This window comes from Carassius gibelio, chromosome B3 (genome assembly GCF_023724105.1).
Source record: "Carassius gibelio isolate Cgi1373 ecotype wild population from Czech Republic chromosome B3, carGib1.2-hapl.c, whole genome shotgun sequence".
In the NCBI taxonomy this organism is placed as follows: Eukaryota; Metazoa; Chordata; class Actinopteri; order Cypriniformes; family Cyprinidae; genus Carassius; species Carassius gibelio.
In genome coordinates this window covers 12048979-12070679 of record NC_068398.1, presented here as the reverse complement: position 1 = coordinate 12070679, position 21701 = coordinate 12048979, and the positions used below count along the sequence as shown (strand labels likewise).

The 21701-nt window shown below is 36.7% G+C and overlaps 1 protein-coding gene across 1 annotated transcript; it reads left to right on the top strand.

Annotated features, from left to right (window-relative positions):
* The first annotated feature begins 634 nt into the window (after positions 1-634).
* LOC127953301 (non-receptor tyrosine-protein kinase TYK2) lies at positions 635-21532 on the top strand. Its single transcript, XM_052552431.1, has 24 exons — positions 635-932; positions 7622-7815; positions 7896-8019; positions 8133-8271; positions 8966-9129; positions 9898-10276; positions 10352-10507; positions 10592-10749; positions 10826-10940; positions 11867-12050; positions 12208-12326; positions 12967-13134; positions 13212-13299; positions 13449-13576; positions 14424-14559; positions 15013-15164; positions 15239-15389; positions 16579-16673; positions 16761-16953; positions 17615-17733; positions 17830-18002; positions 18310-18427; positions 19664-19774; positions 19874-21532. Exons 2-24 carry the CDS (start codon positions 7641-7643, stop codon positions 20015-20017), a joined length of 3489 nt encoding a protein of 1162 aa, XP_052408391.1. The 5' UTR covers positions 635-932; positions 7622-7640; the 3' UTR covers positions 20018-21532.
* The last annotated feature ends 169 nt before the right edge of the window (positions 21533-21701 follow it).

Below are 21701 nucleotides of genomic sequence, written 5' to 3'. Positions count from 1 at the left end.
ACATTACACGTGAAACGTTACGTTAAAGTTACACAAATGCAATTTAATCTGTAAATTAATATTATTCATAATTGAAATAATTGAAATAACTTATATATATGAAGAAGAATGAATATAGTGACTGAACTTAGGTTTATCATATTCCTATCTGTCATAATATGCAATCACTTAAATATATTCAAAAAGAGATTGACTTGAAAAGCACTTAATGCAATTGAACAAATTACCCGTAAATTATTATATTAAAGCAATGTTTATTTATTTATTAAAAGAATCACAGAAAAAAGCATCGATGAATTAATCATTGCAGCAATGAAACATATATGGCTGACAACAACAACAACAACAATTAAAATAAAACATAGACTTAATGTATTGCTATATGCTTGGTTAAAAACCAAGTGTGTGTGTGTGTGGGGGGGGGGGGGGGTTTGTGTGTGAAGTTTTAGTTCAATATCTAGATTTTTTTTTCATTTCTCTATTTCTTTATTTAAAAATAAAAAGTCAATTATTATACCTAAATGATATTTAAACCTTAATTATGTGCGTGTTTATGGTAAACTATTTGCCATTTACGAACTCTTAATTTGAAGAGCTCGTGGACGAAAACACTTGCTGGCTGTGTCTCAATAGCGTCGGAACTGAATATCCAGACAGCATGTTTCACTCGCCCCGTCCTCTCTGAGTAGACAGCTCACTCGTCTGCGCTCGAGAGCAGTCTGTTGTGTGTGGAGTATGTGACGCGTGTTCTTCGGCTCGTACTCGGGAGAGAGAGAGAGAGAGAGAGAGAGAGAGAGAGTTCACGCAGCGAGAGAGAAACATACGCAAGGTCTGCTGTGCGCGTCAGTGGCTGATGTTAGAGATGTGAATCCTGCAGGAAGAGGACAACTAACCACTGTGTGACATAAACACCGTCGTTCATCTGCCTGCAGGTAAATACCAACTCATGAGCAGTTCTCAACACTTTTACCAATTGTTTTTAACATTTAAATGAGACCAGGGATAGCAACTGTAGCTGCCTAACGGGGCTGTAATGTGAATCAGGAAGTATCTGTGAGTTTATACGTAATTTTCTTTAAGGAAGATTGTTATTCCTACTTTGCGCCTACAGAATAGGACAGTAAACACATTAGTGATTTAGTAATAGTAATACTAATAGTTGGCCTTTTTTTGTCGACTTGATCAATCAGTTTTTGGTCATCTAAAACCACATCTTCTGAGACTTGCCAACCACGGCCATTACAGCAGTACAGCATGAAATATTAATAGTAGCTCTAGGTTTATGATATAGATGCACTGTCTTACATCAGAGGTGTCAGACTCTTTTTGATGGACCCTCACTCTAATAAGGTAATGTCCTTGAGAGGGACTCCTTCCTTCCTAAAATACAAGAACACTGGTGTGTTTAAGGTGTACAATAGCATTAAGTTAATGTACAAAATATCATACTAATCATACAAAATATCAACTAATAAAAAATACAACTTGTTATTTGCCAATTAAGTTACTAGCTCTTTTATAGTCACTGTTTTATTGAAATATTATGTGCAAAGTATTCAATTGAGTATTAATATGTATTACATTTAGTTATTTAGCAGGTGCTTTTATCCAGTGTGACTTACAGTTGATGACAACAGAAGTATTAATAGTATTGGAGTATATCTGAGATGTTACAGCTATTGATGTCTGATGTTTCAGTCTGAAGAGGAAGGTTTCATTTCAATGCAAATGTATTGTCACAGTAAGTGTATTGGAGGATGTTGCCAAAAACACACTCTACTGTGTAAAATTACTATTCATAAATGCATTAACGTCACTAGATAAGAGTGATGAGTTTGAAATATTTTTTTTTGTCACCCCCCCCCCCATAAAAATATAAGCAGTTTTTTCTTCTTCTTATCAGCGTACCTGGGGGTGTTAAAAACCCTAGGAAATAAATAATTACCATGAATAAAACAAATAATTTATCTCATGATTTTCATGTCTTAGAATGTTAGAATGAAACAGTTGTGCAACCACATTGGGCAAATGTTTAAATATTTAATGTAAAATATTATAGATTTTATATTATACCATGTAGAATATTGAATCATCGGTAGCATCTTGAAATCATCAAAATTGTATATTTTGTACAAAAAGTAAAAAAAAATCTTGCAAAACATTTTGCACTAATCCTGTAGTTTTGCCATGTGTGTTTCATAGACTATTGTTTTAGAGAATAACTGACAAGTATAGGGCTGTTTTCCAAAAAGGAGTGTTAACGTGCCGTCACATTAAACCTGAACTCTTGGCATGACTAGGCCCCTTTTTGGAAGGGCTTCAGGCCCCTAGAATTCTTCCCAGTCCTTTTAATTTTATTTGAAATTAATTTGCCTTAGCCCCTTTAAAACTCACGTAGTGAAGACGGCAGCACCATTTTCAGATATTTCACTTCGACACCTTTCCCAGCTGAGTCTTTGTTATTCAATGCATTCTTCAATCGGCAGTGTCAACTACACAGAAGCAGATGACAAGATGTGTGCGTTTATTCAGCGGCTGTCGTGACACCTGCATCTGTGCTGTTCTTTGTTATGAATGCAGTTTACACAACCTAATGCAAGAGCAATGCAAAACTGTTTGCCATTTCAAAATAGAGTATGTCACTCACTCTTCGCAAAACATGCCTTTGCTTCATCATGTAGCCTATTAAAATGCACACAGCATTCATATTCATATGTGTGAGTTACATTTTAGACACACTATTGTATGTTTAATTTCACGAACAAAAACTGTTCCAACTAAGGCACAACAGAACTGTTGCACATCGTTGAGTAACACGCAACAGTATTTCGTTACTGAATCAATCTGTATTATTGCACCAATCAGGTGAGTCAGTGATTCAACGACACATTCGTAAAGACTTTCACTTGCTTCGTTCCTGAATGAATCAGCTGCTAGAACAAATCGGTTGGTTGAATGACTCCCTCATTGAAACCTAGCGCTATTGTTTTTTAACCCTTGTGCGTTGTTGGGGACGTTTTCGTCCACTAGGGGGTAAAGTTGAGTATTATTATTATTATTATTAGTCAGAAACTAAGCTTTTTTTGCACAGGCCTATCCAAAGGGTTAATGGTCCCACCCAGAGATCAACTGTAAAAATAACAAATGTTACCTCTTCCCAACAGGAAAAACCACCAACAATCAAGAATCTCACACACACACAAACACTATAATTTGCTGTTATACTCCATATAACTCCATATACAAGCCAGAAACTAAGACTTTTTTTTCACAGGCCTATCTAAAGGGTTAATGGTCCCACCTAGTGATAAACTGTAAAAATATATTTTTTATCTCTTCCCAAAAGGGAAAACCACAAACAATCAAGAATGCATGATTATATGGTGTCATGGCTTTGCAATCAAAAAATGTTGTTATAATGGAAGTCAATGGGGCAAAAACAGCCACCAACAACTAATTAGGGAGAAAAAATTAAGCTAATGCTGCACAAAAACTAACAATGCATCAAAGCCAATGTTGCTACTAATCTTTTACATGCCCAAGACTGTTATAAAAAGTAAAAAAAAAAAATCCAGCCACAATTACTTTTATATTGAAAATAAGTCATTTTGTGTGTTTTTTTCCCCCAAATCAGTGACATCATTTATGAACTTGGCAATTAAAGAGTTAAATTCTTGGATTTTATTTAAACATTTGGTAGTTTTAATCAGGACTGAAGTTGATTAACAGATTTATGCAAAAGAAATTGAAAAAAATATGAATCTGATACATTTTTACAGCAGTTTAATTGAGTGGATGTTTTCATCCACGAACAACTCGAAAGGGTAGTGAATTTGAACAATGCACAAGGGTTAAGACAATAATGGAAGGGTTCATTTCTGTTAACTGGCGCAATTCAGTAAACACCTTATTTATGATGTTTATCTTGTACAGGCAAGTATATGAACCCAGAATATAAACACATTCCCATAGAAAACCATTATAAGGAAAACAATGATCTATTAAGCGGATTTCTGGCCTCATTTGCTTGCCTAGGCTTTGTAAACTATGCATCATTAATATAGAGATTACTGAATTTGATATTTTATCATTACTGTTTTAAATATATTAAGGCACTTTAAGTGTTTTTACAGGACTTTGTTGTGCAGTTTAAAGGGGGGGTGAAATGCTATTTAATGCATACTGAGTTTTTTACACTGTTAAAGAGTTGGATTCCCATGCTAAACATGGACAAAGTTTCAAAAATTAAGTTGTACGTTTGAAGGAGTTTGGTTTGTCACAAGTTTCGGAAAGTTTTTTTCGAGTATGGCTCTGTGTGACGTTAGATGGAGCGGAATTTCCTTATATGGGTCCTGAAGGCACTTCTGCCAGAAGAGCGCGCGCTCCCGTAGAGCAGAGCAGAGAGAGGCTGTGCAAAGACAATCACTGATCAGAGCGAGAGCGTCGCGAAATGTCACAAAAGGAGTGTGTTTTTGGTTGCCAGGGCAAGACAACCCTGCACAGATTACCAAAGAAAAAACAGCATTAAAGGAACAAGTAAAGGGAGTTTATTTTTACAGAGCATCAACGGAGTTGTGCAAGTGTTTGTGTTTGTTCCCTGCATTTCTAAAATGCTTGTTTTACAAACAAAGCCCAGTTTGATTACGGATTTGCGTATCGTTTATTTCTTAAGGATGATGCAATCCCAACGAAAAAGGGTCACGATTGTGTGTTGGAACCGCAGGCGGTGAGTAAAACTGCTTCAAATATCTCTGCCTCCTTGTTAGTGCGTCCGCCTCCCATCGGAGACCCGGGTTCGAGCCCCGCTCGGAGCGAGTCCTTGCTGCTGCTGCTCTCGTTCAGTTTCAGCCTTCACAGCTGTCACAGCTTCCAAACGCTCTCAACGCAACTGGCGCTCGTGATTCTTTAGCTCCGCCCACACGTCACGCCTCCAGGCGCTCGTGTTTTTCCGGGAAAAATCGGTACAGACTATCTTTCTCTTATGAATATAATAAAACTAAATACTTTTTGGAGTTATGAAGGATGCAGTACTACTCTATAGGTACTCAAGATTAACATGATATTGAGTGAAAACGAGCATTTCACCCCCCCTTTAATGATTGAAATTTTGCCGCAGATGCTTAATATGGATTGCAAATGGCCAAAACTAGTCTTTTTTGTTCACATACCTTTGTTTTATTCTTTTAAGAGGTGATCTAAATATTTGCACCTGTGAAACGGAGGGAAAATTGACAGGCTTGTGCTGCAGTTCTGTGGATGTTTCACCCTCCAGGCCTTCGAGGCGGTCACGTGACTGAAAGATATGAATTGAATATGCAAATCTTCAGGAATCAGACAGGCCTGAACCAGGCAATGAGCCGGCAAAAAAAACATGTTGGTGCATTTCCCTGTTTGTATTTGTACAGGGAACAGGTGTGTGTGAGTGTGTGTGTGTGTACCATGTTATTACATGGAAAAAGGAATTAAAGGGTGAGTTCACCAACAAATGAGAATTAATCCATTATTTACTCACCCTCAAGTCATTCTTTCAGACGAACCCTTCCATGTACAACAGTGAGCGCAAGCTACATTAAAGTGACATTTTGAATATGGATATTTTTCTTACAAAAATGCAGCGTTGCGCTACAGAACGCATTTGTTGACCCCATGTGAGACAGTATTTTTCATGAATGGGTGGTTTTTATTTAACTTCTTTTGGACTGGCAACATCCACTAAGTGGCATTAAACAGCTTGAAATATCAAATACACTTTTTAACACAACTCCGGATGGATTTGTCTGAAAGAAGAAAGTAATATACACCTAGGATGACTTGAGGGTGAGTAATTTATTGGCTAATTTTCATTTGTGGGTGAACTATACATTCATCTTGTATTAGGCTCAGTAACCGCAATCTTTCTATCTTTATTTCTATCATTGGGGGGTTAGCTCCCTATGACTGAAATCCTGAAATCACCCCTGTAGTTCATTTGACCCAAACTTTGTTTACTCTTGTCTTGGTTATAGAAAACAAATTCAGAAGTTAATTTATTCAACTCACAATGAAATCACAAAGACAGTATGGCAAATCGGAGCATCACCATAGCAAATTCGCTTTAGGCAAACAAAAAAAAAGCAAAAAAACACAATGCTACGATGAGGGAAGGAGACCACTGGTTGCTTTTTTGGTATGGTAGTCAATGGAGGAGACTCTGCACTACACAAAAATGGATTATCGTTTAATGAATCGACACCTTGTGGATAACCTTTAACATGTTTGCAAATAAATATATTTATTTAGATTTATCGATTTACACCAAAAAAAGCTGTTAGAATTAAGTTCACGGCATTCTGACTCACTCTAATGGTATTTGTAAACAGTGACTGACTGTCATACATCTCGGACAGAGATTCAGTAACGTCAAAGCTGTAATGTGATTGGTTATAAAGACATATGTGATCCAAGTTAATGTTACCATCTCTGGCCACAGTTCTTTCTTCTTTTGTTTAATGGAAGTTTACGGTCTTATTGCATATCACCACCTACTGCTACAGTTGTGCAATTATTTCATTAACAAGGTGACATGAAATCAAAATGGACGATTCTTGTTTTTTATACCGAGTATTGCGACATTTAATCTTATTATTATATATTTTTTTTCATGTGCCCTCAAAATCTTTGATCAAAAACATCTCCCTTCAAAATGTGCAAAAAGTGCAAATACTATCAGTGACGAGAATTTAAATATAATTCAGGTTTTGGTAGGGATGACAGCTTTTTTAAATTAAATGTTACAAATGACCAAAATGTGTTTAAATGAGCATTGTATGTTAAATTAATTATAAATCATGTTTCGTGATGTTCATATCAGGGAGCGGTCTTTTTACACCCCAGTGTGTTTTTGGTGAATTGTATATAAAAAAAAAGGGTAGGTTTGATCCTCAAACACCACTGTATCAGTTATGATATTAATGTATGGAACCCACAATAACAATAATAACAAAAACACAAAAACATACTGTCCCCCTTTTTAAATTCGTAGATAATGACAAGTGATATTTCAGTGATATTTTGACAACTGAACTAAGAAATGGCCTCGGTTTTCCTTTTTTTTTTTTTTTTTTTTTTTTTTTTTTTGTAAATGACTGATCAATTCGCTCGTTAAGACATCATTTCTCATGTGGTATCATGTAGAGCTCTTTAAGCATCAATGAAACTTTTGACCTTCAATCATTTGGTAGCCATTGAAGTCCACTACAAGGAGAATAATCCTGAAATGTTTTCATCAAAAACCTTTTTTTTTTTGACTGAAGAAAGAAAGATGTAAACATCTTTCACTCATCTGGATTAAATATTTTTTCATAAAATACATAAAATTTGCAATTAATGTACATGGATTGCATCTTGTATGCTCTATGAAGAGCCATTTTTTAAGATGATTTTTGAGTGTCAGTGCTTTTACTTGAGTTACAAAATATGATATTATTAGTGTGATTAAATATGAAATTTTGTTGAAGATGGTACAAATGTTTTGAAATCATATGAAACCAGTACAAAGACTACATTCGCAAGATCTTGACACAAGTATTTTAAACCAAACACACTTTTTAATCGTGAAAGTTCTTGTATATTGTTGACCCAGGTGCTGAACTCAATGTATAATGTCTCGACGAGGACGGTCAAAAAAATCCAAAGCTCACACATTCACAGGACAATGTGAAGGTCCAGGGGTCCATGTGTTTCTGTTCTGGACCAAAGAGGGAGAGCGCTGCCTGACTTACAAGGAGGGTGAGGTGACTGCTGAAGATCTCACCATCTTCGCAGCAAAGGCTGTGGGTAGGTTTGGGTGTGGATGCCAGTAAAAGCTTGAATTTTCTTTGCTCTCAGCCAGCTAAAATGTTTTCTGCCTTCCTCAGGGATCACTCCAGTCTGTCATGCCTTGTTTGCTCTGTATGACCCAGCATCTTCATGTTGGTACAGTCCAAATCACACATTTAATGCAGAAGACCAGTCTGGCCTTTTGTTGCATTTCCGTATGAGGTAAATATGAGATTGTGAGCACATGAAGAGATTTATGCAATATGCATAGAGATATGTATTGTGCTTGTCTGCTTGAATGGAGTTAAACATCAATAAACTTTATTGCTTCTTAGATTTTACTTCCATAACTGGCACGGATTAAGTGAAAAGGAACCGGTAGTGACACGTCATGCATTACGGACTGGAACAGGGGTAGAGCCAGTGACTTCTCCTTTGCTGGAGATGACCTCCCTGGAATACCTCTTTGCTCAGGTGAATTTTACAACCTGTAAAAAAGATATTACTGAAGTGCCATAGCATCACTGTTGTTGAGATATCTTTCTGGACTGAACAGCGATCTCTAGCGATCGTGAAACACCTGTATTACTCAAGCTAAATAATCTGTCCTTGTGAGGGTATTATTATAATGTCTCCTCCTAATGTTGGCACACAAGATCATTTAGGATGTAGTTTGTAGGACAGATTCATAAAACAAACCATGCACTAAAAGGTGTCGGATAATGTCAGGCTAAAATGAGTCGTTGTTAAATTCGCCATGCAATGCAAATTTACTCATTTTCTAAATGCATGTTATAGATCTAATTGTAAATGATTCGTCCTTTTACATGGTACATTTAAAAGTAATTGTAACCTTTGCTTACTCAAAATATCAGAACTGGTCCTCCCAGAGAAAAGGACAGAAATCCTATTAACAGAATCCCTTTTTTTCTTTTACATTTTTTTCAATAATATGTTACACTCGGGTGTGTCACATTTAACGTATTTACATGTACACGTATAACAATAATAATGTAAAGATAATAGAAAAACGAAATGATTATGTTTTCTATGATGTGTTGTGTTTTACTATTTTTATGTACTAACTACTGTCCAAAAACAGTCTTTTAAGTTCCCTGAAGTCATTTTGTTGATTGAGTCATTTTGATTTTGTTGATTCTCTTACCAGGCTAAATATGATTTTGTGAATGACTTGACATGTTTGGATGCAGTGAAGGGAGAGGAAGAGATCAGTCGCTTTAAGAATGAATGTCTAGGTATGGCTGTGCTTCACCTCTCTTACACAGCACTGCAGAGTGGCTCTTCTCTACAGGATGTGGCCAAGCATACCAGGTGCGGGCTTCAGCTTTCTTTACTGAAACAGAGCTGTTTAATGAGGAACTTAATTCAAAGATATGTTATTGAAGAATGTTATCATTTATAAAGCTTTGTTACAAAATGATTAATATAATTTTAGTAAGTTTTTTTTTTTTTTTTACTGAAAACAGTCACGGTTAAGCTAGTGACTTTTCCCACCCTCTCTCATTTGCTACTGTGTCTTGTTGAATTCTGAGTGATTACTCTCATTGTATATGAAATACAATGGAAAATAGATTGAATTACAGCACTTTCCTGCAGTCAGTAACAAGCTGAAGGTTTGCTGTGTCAAATGCAGTTTTTAAATGTGTCATCTGTGAAATGTGACCCTGGACCACAAAACCAGTGTTAAGTTGCAGTAACATATTAAGTAAAGTAAAGTAGCATATTAAGTAAAGTTCATGTTCCATGAAGATATTTTGTCATTTTCTTACTGTAAATAGATCAAAACTATATTGGTAATATGTCTTGCTAAGATCTTAATTAGGACAAATTTAAAGTCGATTTTCTAAATATTTAGATTTTTTATTTTTGCACCTTCAGATTCCAGATTTTCAAATAGTGGTATCTAACCAACCATACATCAATGGAAAGCTTATTTATTCACCTTTCAGTCGTATAAATCTCAATTTTAACAAATTGACCCTTAGGACTGGTTTTGTGGTCCAAATGTGCTATAGTCTATGAAAGTCATACTAAAATGATCAGGCACCTTGTTAAAAATAAATCTTTGCCTGCCTTCAGCTTCCTCCATTGCATCCCTCAATCCTTTTCGCGACACATTGCCCGGAACAACATCCTGACGAGGTTCCGTATTCGACGTGTGTTCACCAACTTTGTGAAAACTTTCCAGCAGCACACAGTGGGCATGGGAAAACTTGGATTACAAGAGGTCGTGTACAAGTATATATCCACGCTGGAGCGCCTGGCACCAAATTTTGGCGTCGAGACCTTCCCTGTATTCAGTCTTGACCTGAGGGCTGAAGGAGATGGCAGTGGGTCGTACCTCAATGCCTCCCGAACACAAGCTCCCTCTGAGGAAACTGTGAACGGTCAGCCTACTCATGAGATCAGAGTGTCTGGCTCAGCAGGAATATGGTGGAGGAAGACATCAGCACAACGGGTAACTTGATGAAGTGCATAGTTAACATTGGTCTGCGCCAATAGAACTGTACTCTTAAATTCTTCCCACTTTCAGGAGAATGACTATATTCCTAGTCAGAACAGTGAAGCAAAGCCCCCTGATGAACAGGAAATAGACAACTGGAAGATCTTCTGTGACTTTCCTGAGATTTCTCTTATTGCCATTCAGGGCATAAACGTCTGCATCAGTCGCCAAGACAACATGTCAATGGTAAACAGTCGTGTAAAGCTGTATTTGGTTTCCATCTTTTGTGTTCATGCTATAAGTGCTCGCCTACATATATGTGTGTTCCAGGACATGTGTTTGGGCTCCAGTCTCCAGGCTCGCTCTCTGGTTTCACTGCTGGATGGATATTTCCGCCTTACAACCGACGCGCATCATTATCTTTGTCACGAAGTGGCTCCGCCCAGAGTGGTTCTCAGTGAAACCAATGACCTGCACGGTCCCATACTGTACGTCACTCACATTTCCACATGCAGCCTTCCACCATTTTTATTGATTTTTATTGACTCTTTATCTTGCTCTTAGAGATGAGTTTGTGCTCCAGAAACTGAAGAAAGAAGCAGAGGAGGGAGCGTTTATTGTGCGCTGGAGTGTTTTGGATTACCATCGCATAATCCTGGCATCTCTGAGTCGGACACAGGTTAGGCTCTAGTTCTGGGTTTGTGTGGAATGAATGTGAAAGTGCTGGGAAAGTTACTTTGGAAATGCAATAGGTTACAGATTACGAATTACCCTGTTTAAAATGTAATCAGTAGTGTTGACTATTTCAATTACAGACTTTAGCACCTCTCTTTACTTTGAGATTGTTTAGTTTTTTCTCCCAGCACTGGAATGCATTTTTTTTTTCCATTTGCCAGGGTGGCAAGTCTCAGAGGTTGCAGCCTAAAGTTTTCAGCATGGCACTATGCAAATTCTTTCAAGAAAACCAATGAAAAGCATCAGCTAACTAAAAGCCTTTAAATGACAGGAGGCAGTGTGCACATCAAAAACAAAGGCAGCTTTTTACAGAAAATATTCAGATGGAACCCCCTTTGTAACTACATATTTTTTCCTCAGTAACTGTAACTGATTCCAGTTACATTTAATGTGTAATTAATGGCATTACAATGGTTAAGTATTATTAGTGGTGCTTAATAATTAAGCTTATGAATGTGAAATAATTAACTTGATAGACAGGAAAACTTGCCTTGGCTTGACTTAGATAGGTGGCAACTGTAGAAGAGGGGAGCTTGTTTGTGAGAATCATGCCACTTTGTTGTGTACAATTGCTAGCGGCACAAAGTGCGAAAGATCTTTTAGTGGTTACCATACATCATTGTGCAACGAAAGATGTCACAATTCTCAATCAATCACATGGCATTTACCCCATCCCTCTCTCTCTCTCTCTCTCTCTCTCTCTCTCTTCCACTACGCTTCCTGTCAGCCCTGAACTGTCCTATCATAATAAAGCCAAAAATAATCATCCCCACCCTAATTTGGATGGATGTCACAATCAGAAGAAAAATGTCTGTGGCTACATCCTTTAAATGTTCATGTATATTTCTGATTGACTCCTGATTCCGACAGGATGGAGAGAATCCGAAATACAAACAGTTCAGAGTTACCCAGGACGGCTCCACGTTCAGACTGGAAGGCTGGGATCAAGAGTTCTCCAGCATAAAGGAGCTCACCAGTAGCTTAAAGACCTTTGTGCTGAAGTCTGGAGAAGACAGCTTCACTTTGAAGAAGTGCTGCCTGCCCAGACCAGGAGGTGAGCGTGTGTGTATTTTCTGCTTGGCAGACTTCACAATCAAACCTCTGAGTCATCCTGGAGTGCGTCTCTGATTAGGGAAAATTTCCACAGAAGTACTCGATTCTTATCATTCAGTGAGTCATCCTGTTAACGGGTTTTTATGGTTCTCTTGCAGAGCTATCAAACCTTCTTGTAATGAGAAAGGGTGCCAGCAGTAGCATTAAAACAGTCTCCGAAGCCTTAAACCTGAGCCAGCTGCGGTTTCATCAAATTAAGGACAAGGAAATTACAAAGGTATGTGATCGTACGCAATCATTCGCCCTTGTATCCTCATGAGCCGAGCACTACAGTACCAAACCACTGATCAGGGGCTTTTTCATGCGTTCCGCTTTGGTAGATAAGGCGAACTGATAAAATGAAAGCAGACAACACTTCTCTAGATATCAGACTTGTAGCTTTTCGGAAACAAAATGAGTGTTTCTTTTTAAGTTTGGCCACTTTTAATCTTGAGCCCTTAACCTTTTACAAAATAAACATTAGAATAGTGTACAAAACTTAAAATGTGTTCCTAAATACAGTAATTATGTTTTTAAATGAATTCTTAATAGATCGATTGGACTGGAAATAGATTGGAAACGATCTCAAATATGTTGTGCAATAACAAAAAAGCATCGACAAGAAAATAAGTTATTTATTTATATTTTTCGACCTCCGCTGACATTGTCTTTAAGTACTTTTTTTGTTGTGATGAAAATGGCGGTGAATGAGGTTGCTTTTTTTATAAACCATTTGAGTAAAAAACAAAAAAAATCTTGTTATAAAACCCACAAAGGATGTGAACTTTATGTAGCAGAGAGAAAAATGTCAACCCTTGGATCAATAAGCTGTTTCCGTAACTGAAGAAACTCTTTTTGGCATTATTTGCTGGATGCAGGAGCAGCACTTGGGACGAGGGACCAGGACTAACATTTACTCGGGCTGGCTGAAGGTTCACGGTTCACTAGAGGATGAAGACGACGAGTCTAATAACAATCACCGCAACGTGAAGGGCATCCGAGTTGTCCTGAAAATTCTGGACCAGAGCCACAAGGATATAGCACTAGTAAGAATCCTCTGATAATGTATCGTAAAGTCCAGCGAAAGCCCAGATGATTTCTGATTGACTGTGTTCATGTCTAGGCATTCTTTGAGACGGCTAGTCTCATGAATCAGGTGTCACACTGTCATCTGGTCTTTGTGCATGGAGTTTCAGTCAAGGGATCTGAGAGTGAGTGCCGTGCCCTTTTAGACTTCCTCTTTAAAGGCCACAAGTGTCGTCAAAGCTGTTTTTGTTGCCTTTTTTAATGCAAACTGTACTGTTTACCATCCGCCAAACCTGTTTTGTATCCGTTGACTGTACTGTTGTTCTGTGAACAGACATCATGGTGGAGGAGTTTGTGGAGTTCGGCCCATTAGACGTGTTCCTGCACCGAGAGAAGCAGCGTGTCACTCCTCAGTGGAAGTTTACTGTCGCTAAACAGCTTGCCAGCGCTCTTTGCTATCTTGTGAGTTATTAAGTCAGTGTGGGATTTTTAAAATAGAACAGCTTACATCAATAATTGCCAAGATCTTTCTCTCAGATCATTCTATGTAATTAGTCTCCTTTGAGTGAATCACAAGAAAACGGTCATATTTCACCCTAAACTCAAAAGAATGTGTTTTTTGTTTTTCCATGGGAAGATTATATAATAAAAAAATATGATTCTATAATTTTAACGAGCGAAGTAAAACTCAAGAAATATTAATAATTTAAAATGGTTACACTTTACTTTAAGGTGTCCTTGTTCTTGTTACAGTGTAATTCTATATATTTAATTTCAAGAACAATTAATTAAATATCAATCATTTAAACATAAACAAGTAATTCAAGACATATTACACCTCTAAACCAAAGGGAAAATATTCAAATAAATAGTTTTATTTTTATTTTTTAAAGCATTTTATTTTTTTAACATGATTTTAATACGATTGACAGTTGCACCGAATTCTCATTACTGTAATCTGAAAAATACATTTGATGTTTTTGAATTAAATATTATTATTTTTTACTGACATTTCACCTCAAAAAAAAAAAAAAAAAAAAAAATTACTATTATAAGAAATTGTGTTTGCATTAAGGAAATGTATTCTTGTATTTAGAGACATTTGTTTCATTGCAACATTACTGACCAGAAAATATAACACTACTTTATATAATTATTACAATAATTTGTATGTTAAGCATATTTGATGTAGGATACATACAGTAATGAGAATGAGATAAATGATCCTTAAATGTCAAAAAAATTCCCAACATCCTAATAGTATATATTATTTATTTTATTGATCCATCCATAACCTTGCTCTTCACAGGAGACAAAGCGTTTGGTCCATGGAAATGTCTGTGGCAAGAATATTCTGGTGGTGCGGACGGGTTTGGAGGAGGGGACGTCCCCGTTTGTGAAGCTCAGTGACCCTGGCATTTCTCTGTCGGCTTTGTCTCGTGCAGGTAACCGAGAACTGTGTTGTTATTCACACGAACTGTAGAGCCGAGTACATCCTGTACCCCTCTATCTGTGTCATTGCTCTAGTTACCTCAGTCCGCTTGTCACTACTGTTTACTTCATCAGATTCTCTCATGGTTCACAGAACAGGAAGCTACGAACCAACCACTTCCTTATGGTGATGCACACTTCCTTTAGTCAAGCACGTTTATTAATGTCAGGATGATCATATTTACAGCAGAGAAGCAGCTGTCCAGAATGTACAGTGACAGAAACCCCTTCAGCAGTTTGTCACTCAAATCCACATAGCTTTTTAAGGAGAAACATCGTGTTCATTTTCACTAAATAAATCTTCCTGCTGAGTGATAAATCATCCAGACTGAAAAATTCCGTAGGATCGCATTTTATGTCAGAAAATGACAAAGGCTTTGTTTCACATGTTTGTGTTTTACTTGAAGAGCGCGTGGAGCGCATCCCGTGGATCGCTCCGGAGTGTATCGCCGACGGGGCCCGTGTAGGAAGCGCTGCGGACCAGTGGAGCTTCGGAGCAACTCTGCTGGAAATCTGCAACAATGGAGATCTTCCGATCAGCGGCAGCACACTGCCTGAGGTACAACTTCCTTCAGCTGTGTACTGACAGCACACACTCGCACCGCCATCTAATACGCTCTCCTCCGTCTACAGAAAGAGCGATTCTACGAGACGCAGAGTCGTCTGGCGGTGCCGTCTTCTCAAGAGCTGGCCAGCTTCATCAGCATGTGTTTGACCTATGACCCTGCTGCACGGCCGTCCTTCCGGACCATCCTGAGAGAGCTAACGGAGATTCAGATTAAAAGTGAGTGTTTGAACACCGTGCGCTCAGGGGTTTTCTGTTGCTTGGTTGTGCTGTCACGACCATGGTACTATTATAGTGACATTTCATCCAAAAAATGATAATTCTGTCATCATTTACTCGTCCTCATGTTGTTCCTAACCTCAGAAGAAGAACAGATGTCTTCTTTTATCCATATGAGGAAAGTTAATGGGGCCTGATGTTGTTTGGGTCCCAGTGTTCTTCAAAATATATGTTTTTTGTTTTTATGTTATATACTGTAGAAGCAAATCATGTAGGTTTGATATGAAGGTGAGTAAATGATGACAGAATTAAAACTTTTGGGGGAACTGTTTCATTAATACTAGGCACTCACGATGTTCAGTATCTCTATCCAATTCTCCTAAGGCATATAAAAGCAAAATTGTAGATGAATTCATGATTGCTGTCTTATTAGCACCACAGTAACCAATTACAAGCATTTCCCTGTTCTTGAACAGAAGCTGCGAGGCCATTTAATGCAATTAGAAACCATCTCTAAAGTGAGCAGAAAGAGAAGCTAATGCTGCTGCTGATAAAGAACATGTTGTTAGTCTTTCAGAAATGCAGAAAATAATTTTTTGGTGTTAAAAGGCATAATAAGTATGGAAAAATGGGATTTGTTTTTAGATCTGTTATCCGCACATCATAATAGTAATTGTAAAATCAACAAGTTTGCTTGCAAGTCAATAATGCAATCTTTCAATATGGTTTAGTTTACAAAATGTTTAAAATATTAGGCCTTTACAATATTTGAATGTTGTTGAAACTAAATGAAAAGAAGAGAATAATGTATTTCATGATGTATTCATAACATTAACATTTTTGTTAAAATTGTGTAGTAATTCCAAACAAATATCACTTAAAATAGGCATTTCTATTAGTTACAAAACAATTATTTGTCTTGTCTATGTCTTGACGCATCAACACTTACAGTATTTTGTAAAATCAAGTGTATACGTTCATATTATCAGCCATCATATTGGTTATTAACCATAATATCACTATTTAGGTAATATCACTACCTTAGGTAAAACCGTGTTATTGAATTATTAATAATATATTTATGTTCCATAGTATTTGAGCGGCAATCCATAATTATACAGTGTTAATTCATGAAAATAAATGTGTTTGTGACTTCAGAAATTGATATGATATTGTCTTCTTCAATAAGATCCAGACATTTCATCGGAATGTGAGTCACTCCCAGACAGAGACCCCAGCCTCTTCTACAAACGTTACCTGAAGAAGATCAGGGATCTGGGAGAGGTCAGTGTACGGTTCCTGCTCAATAATTTGTTTCAGTTCATACCGTCATATTTCAGTTTCTTAGGATACTCTGTGACTTGCTTCCAGGGACATTTTGGAAAGGTGATGCTGTACGTCTATGACCCTGGCAATGATGGAACGGGAGAATACGTGGCGGTGAAGGCATTGAAACAAGAGAGTGGAAGTAACCTCCACGATTCCTGGATGAAGGAGATTGAGATACTCAAGTCACTTTACCACAACAATATTGTCAAATACAAGGGGTGCTGTACTGAATTGGGTGAGCAAAGCCACTAGCTTATAGCCCACATTAAAGAAAAGAGTCATGTTCATTAGCTTTCGATATTCTAGTGAACGGCTAAAAGACACCTGTATTCGAGAAAAACTCTTTAAAACTAATTTGAAACTGAATAAATCATAAAGAAAAATAATAAACAAACAGCCCTGGTCTGAGGCAGTGACATTTTAGTGTTCAGATACTATTATTTTCATTCAAAACTTAAATGAGATTTTATTTTATAGTTTAGTTTTAATGGTCTTTTTTTTTTTTTTTAGGTGTGTAGATTTTGTTTGTTTATTTCAGTTTCAGTTATTCCACCATATGAAGTTAAACTAAATGAAAATGAAAAAAATTTTCCTTGGCCACTACCTAAAATGAAATACGTAAGTGTCTGGATTTTATTTTATTTCAGGTAATGTTTATTTTCTTGGCTTTTAGTCGTATGTTTATTGGTGTAATATGACCTGTACATACAGATAAAAGTTGACAAATACCACTTTTAGCATATATATGTTTCACATTCTAGGAATATGGACCCAAATTTGAATGTTAAACACAGAGGGATTGTTTTATTTTTTTCATATATTTTTTTTTTATATAGAAACTCATGCAAACTGTGATGGCCACACTCACGTGTACTATTTGTGGTATTTTGTTTTAGGTGGACAGGTGGTTCAGTTAATCATGGAGTATCTTCCACTGGGAAGCCTCAGAGAGTACCTTCCTAAACATCGGCTGGGAATCGCACAAAGCCTCCTGTTTGCGCAGCAGATCTGTATGGTGAGGAACTCACACCCTTCAGATTCAAACTGCAGCTACAACAGTAAAACGAATAGTCCTTACTCTGCTGTCTGATCTGTACTGCTGCACTTATAGGGGATGGACTATCTGCACTCCAAGCGCTACATCCACCGGGATTTGGCTGCACGAAATGTGTTGGTGGAGAATGAAGGCGTAGTTAAGATCGGTGACTTCGGCTTGACAAAGTACATTCCTGAAGGAGAGATCTACTATCGTGTTCGTGAGGACGGAGACAGCCCTGTGTTCTGGTGAGCTGTAATAACTGGCGGCTTGGGGTGATGGGTAATGTTCTCTAACGTTGAGTGCTTTTATCAATACAACATGATCTGTTAATGGATTTATGGACGTCAGTAGACATAATGTGGTGACAGATAAATTAAAGCATAAGTATGTTTGATATCCATCAACACAATTATTGAATAATTCAGCAGAAAATAGAATAATTGAATAAGACAAAAACAAATGTTGGCAACCTTGCATATATCTTTGACATATTAAATTAATCTCTAAAACAAACAGCAGTTATTCCAAAACCAATTCTTTTCTGCTTTTTAGGTATGCCATAGAGTGCCTCAAGGAGAGCAAGTTTTCCTTTGCCTCTGATGTTTGGTCCTTTGCTGTGACCCTCTATGAGATCTTAACCCACTGCAACCATCGCCAAAGCCCCCCTTCAGTATGTCTCTCGCTTTGATAGTTTTGCATCATTTTGTAATGTTAATGCAAAAAGTGCATTCTGATATATTCCAGATTTGCACATAAAGAAATACAAGTGTAACGCTGTCTCTGCAAACCTGCAGTAATCAACAAAATGACCAAAAATGTCATTTAAAAATTATATTTACATGCATCATATAATACAGGAAAAAAAGGGTAAAAAAAAAAAAAAAAGCTCTGGTGTGATGCAGTGTGATTTTAGTAACTTTTTTTATTAACTTTTTTTAGTAATCTTTGTATTACTTTTATATATTTATATATATAATTTGTTTAGTTTTTTTATGTTTTCCTTTTTTATTTTAGTTTTAGTAATTTAGTTGGTTTTTTTATAATTTGTGTCATTTTAGTTATTTTATTTAAACTAAATAAAAATACTAGCTGAAATAAAATGGGCTTTTTATTTGAGTAAATGTTTTTTCTTTTCTTTTTTCTTCAGAGTAATTTTAAAACTAAAGGTTTTAGTTTTAGTTAACCCTTATGTGATGCAGCAGCAGTGAAAGGGATAGTTCACACAGAAATTAAATGAAAATTATCCCCATGATTTACTCACCCTCAAGCCATCCTAGGTGTATATGACTTTAAGACAAATATAATTGGAGTTATATTAAAAAATGGTGAGACTCTTCCAAGTTTTATGAATGAATTGGGTTTAAGATTTTGAAGCCCAAAAAATGTTATCCAGCTTTCATAAAAAGTGCTCCACAAAGCTCCGAGGGGTTAACAATGGCCGTGAATTTTCTTACACAAATGCATGGGTTAACTTCAGAAGATCTTTATTAACCCCCCTGAGCTGTGTTTAGCACTTTTAATGATGGGTGGATGGATGCAGTTTTTTTTATTTAGCTTCAAATTCTTAAACCCCATTCACTGCCATTATAAAGCTTGGAAGAGCCAGGACATTTTTAATATAACTCTTGATTGTGTTCGTCTGAAAGAAGAAAGTCATTAGCAACTAGGATGGCTCGAGGGTGAGTAAATCATGGAGTAATTTTCATTTTTGGGTGAACTATCTCTTAGATAATAATTAAACTTCATGCACCAAGGCCAAAAGGAGTTAGAATGTTCAAAAAGAACAGTGTGGATATTCTTAAGAATTTCTCATTTGTCAAAAGAAATTCTTTAAAAAAATTTAGTGAACTATTCCTTTAAGTTTGCAGTGTCTTTTAAATTAATGGATGACTATGTTTTTCCATAGAAATTCTTTGAGATGATGGGATTGGTCCATGGTCAGATGACTGTGGTTAAACTTATCACCCTCCTGGAGAAAAACGAGAGACTGCCGTGCCCTCGAGACTGTCCTCGTGAGGTACTGTCAAACTGAGCAGCACAAATATTTGTTCATGCAAAAAAATACAGCACACACATTTTTACATATTTATTTGCACAACCTGAATCCTCATTGCAGGTTTATTTACTGATGGAGCAATGCTGGGATTTCAACCCTGGGCAGCGTCCATCATTCAGTTCCCTGGCTGAGTTTCTGAAGGACATCCGGCAAACCTACAAACAGCAACCGTCTGTGCAGCTCGCTCAGCTCAACCATCGCTGACCTGCTCTTTCTCTCTCTCTCTGTGCCGTTCTCACAGCCTGTAACCACAGCACTTAACTGTGAGACTGACCACACTTGGCTCATTGGGCCGTATTTTTAGAAAAGGGGATGTTTTTTAAAATGTTCGGTTGAGGGAACCCACATACTACTGTGCTGGTGTTTGTGCTACCCAGAGCTTGGTTCTACAAACCTCTCTTCGAACTGTTCACCGCTTTCAGTCACTTGAGAGATATACAATTACTCAACTTTCTGTTACTCTATAGCCACCAGCTCCAGCATCCGCACAGGTCCTCTGTCGTTGGCAAAAAGTTTACTGTGACATTAAGTGCTCTTTCAAGCAACTGTATGTACGTTTTTACCGTAAATAATCAGTTTTAAAATCATTCTGGTGGTACACTGACTTCTAAGAAGGCAACTGGTTTCTTTCCCACACTCCACCGCAAACGTCTCTTCTGGGAGTATGTCAGTTTGGTGAGCAAGTATGAAATCCTGCCAAAGCATTGACTCGCTTTACGGCAGCAACATATGCACGTGTGTACAGCTGTCCACTGTAAAAACTATAATGAAATCCTAACTTTACTGTTAAGGGTCTCAAAAATACACAAAACTACATACAGTTGCTTTAAGTCAAGTGGCTTGCTGTTGAAACTATAATAACCAAAGAATGTATGGTTGTGGACCTTAGTCATTCATAATTTCATTCTAAATGTATTATTGTGTAGATACCATCAGGTGTTTAGTTGCTATCAAATTTTACTTCCTCTTTCCGCAGTTCTGCTGTTTTATATATATATATATATATATATATATATATATATATATATATACATACACACACACAGGTGCATCTCAAAAAATTATAATATCATGGTAAAGTTCTTTATTTTTTGTAATTTATATTCTAGATTCATTGCGCACAAACTGGAATATTTCAAGAGTTTTTTTTAATTCTGAAGGTTATGACTTTGAATTTAAATGTAAAATTCAGTATCTCAAAAAATTTGAATATTCCATTTTGAGCATGAGTAGTTTGATTACTTTTGACCTCCTGGGCTAGTTTAGACCATGCAATGACAATTATGGAAAAAGACTACAGACTTGACAGTTGTCCAGAAGACAATCATCGACCCTCAAGCAGGGTAAGCCACAGAAGGTCATTGCTGAAAGGCTGTCTTTGCTTACTCCCAATATATATATATATATATATATATATATATATATATATATATATATATAATATATATATGGAGTAAGCAAAGACTGTGGTAAGCTAATGGCCTTAAGAATAAGAATTAAGATGTTTACAGTATGATTTAAATGCCACTTTGAATGTTTTTCTTTTTATTTATATTTTCTCTTTTCGAAACATGTGCAATTCTTCCCACGTTTTATGGACGTACATCTTCTTTTGTGAAATGCTGTCATCTTAAATATCCAGCTGAATGTATCTATAAAACTCTTTTAATAAATGTAATTATTGAACGTGTATACTGAAATAAAATCTTTTGAGGGACATTGTTGTTTAAAAGTGGATCCTTTTGGGGGTTTGGGGAAATAGTCAAAGTCAGCATGAAATGAAAATGCACTGTCCATTTATGTTATTTTTTTTTATTTATTTTTTTTTTTTACCATTTAACAAAATATGACTTGATCTTCCAGTGAAATGAAGCGAACCACTTACAGT

What these genes read in the sequence shown, in the direction of transcription:
- LOC127953301 (XM_052552431.1), top strand. Translation starts at nt 7,641, where the DNA reads ATGTCTCGACGAGGACGGTCAAAAAAATCCAAAGCTCACACATTCACA. An exon ending in GCGGCAGCACACTGCCTGAG is followed by an intron (nt 15,165 to 15,238) that starts GTACAACTTCCT and finishes CTCCGTCTACAG; the next exon opens with AAAGAGCGATTCTACGAGAC. An exon ending in CTCGAGACTGTCCTCGTGAG is followed by an intron (nt 19,775 to 19,873) that starts GTACTGTCAAAC and finishes TCCTCATTGCAG; the next exon opens with GTTTATTTACTGATGGAGCA.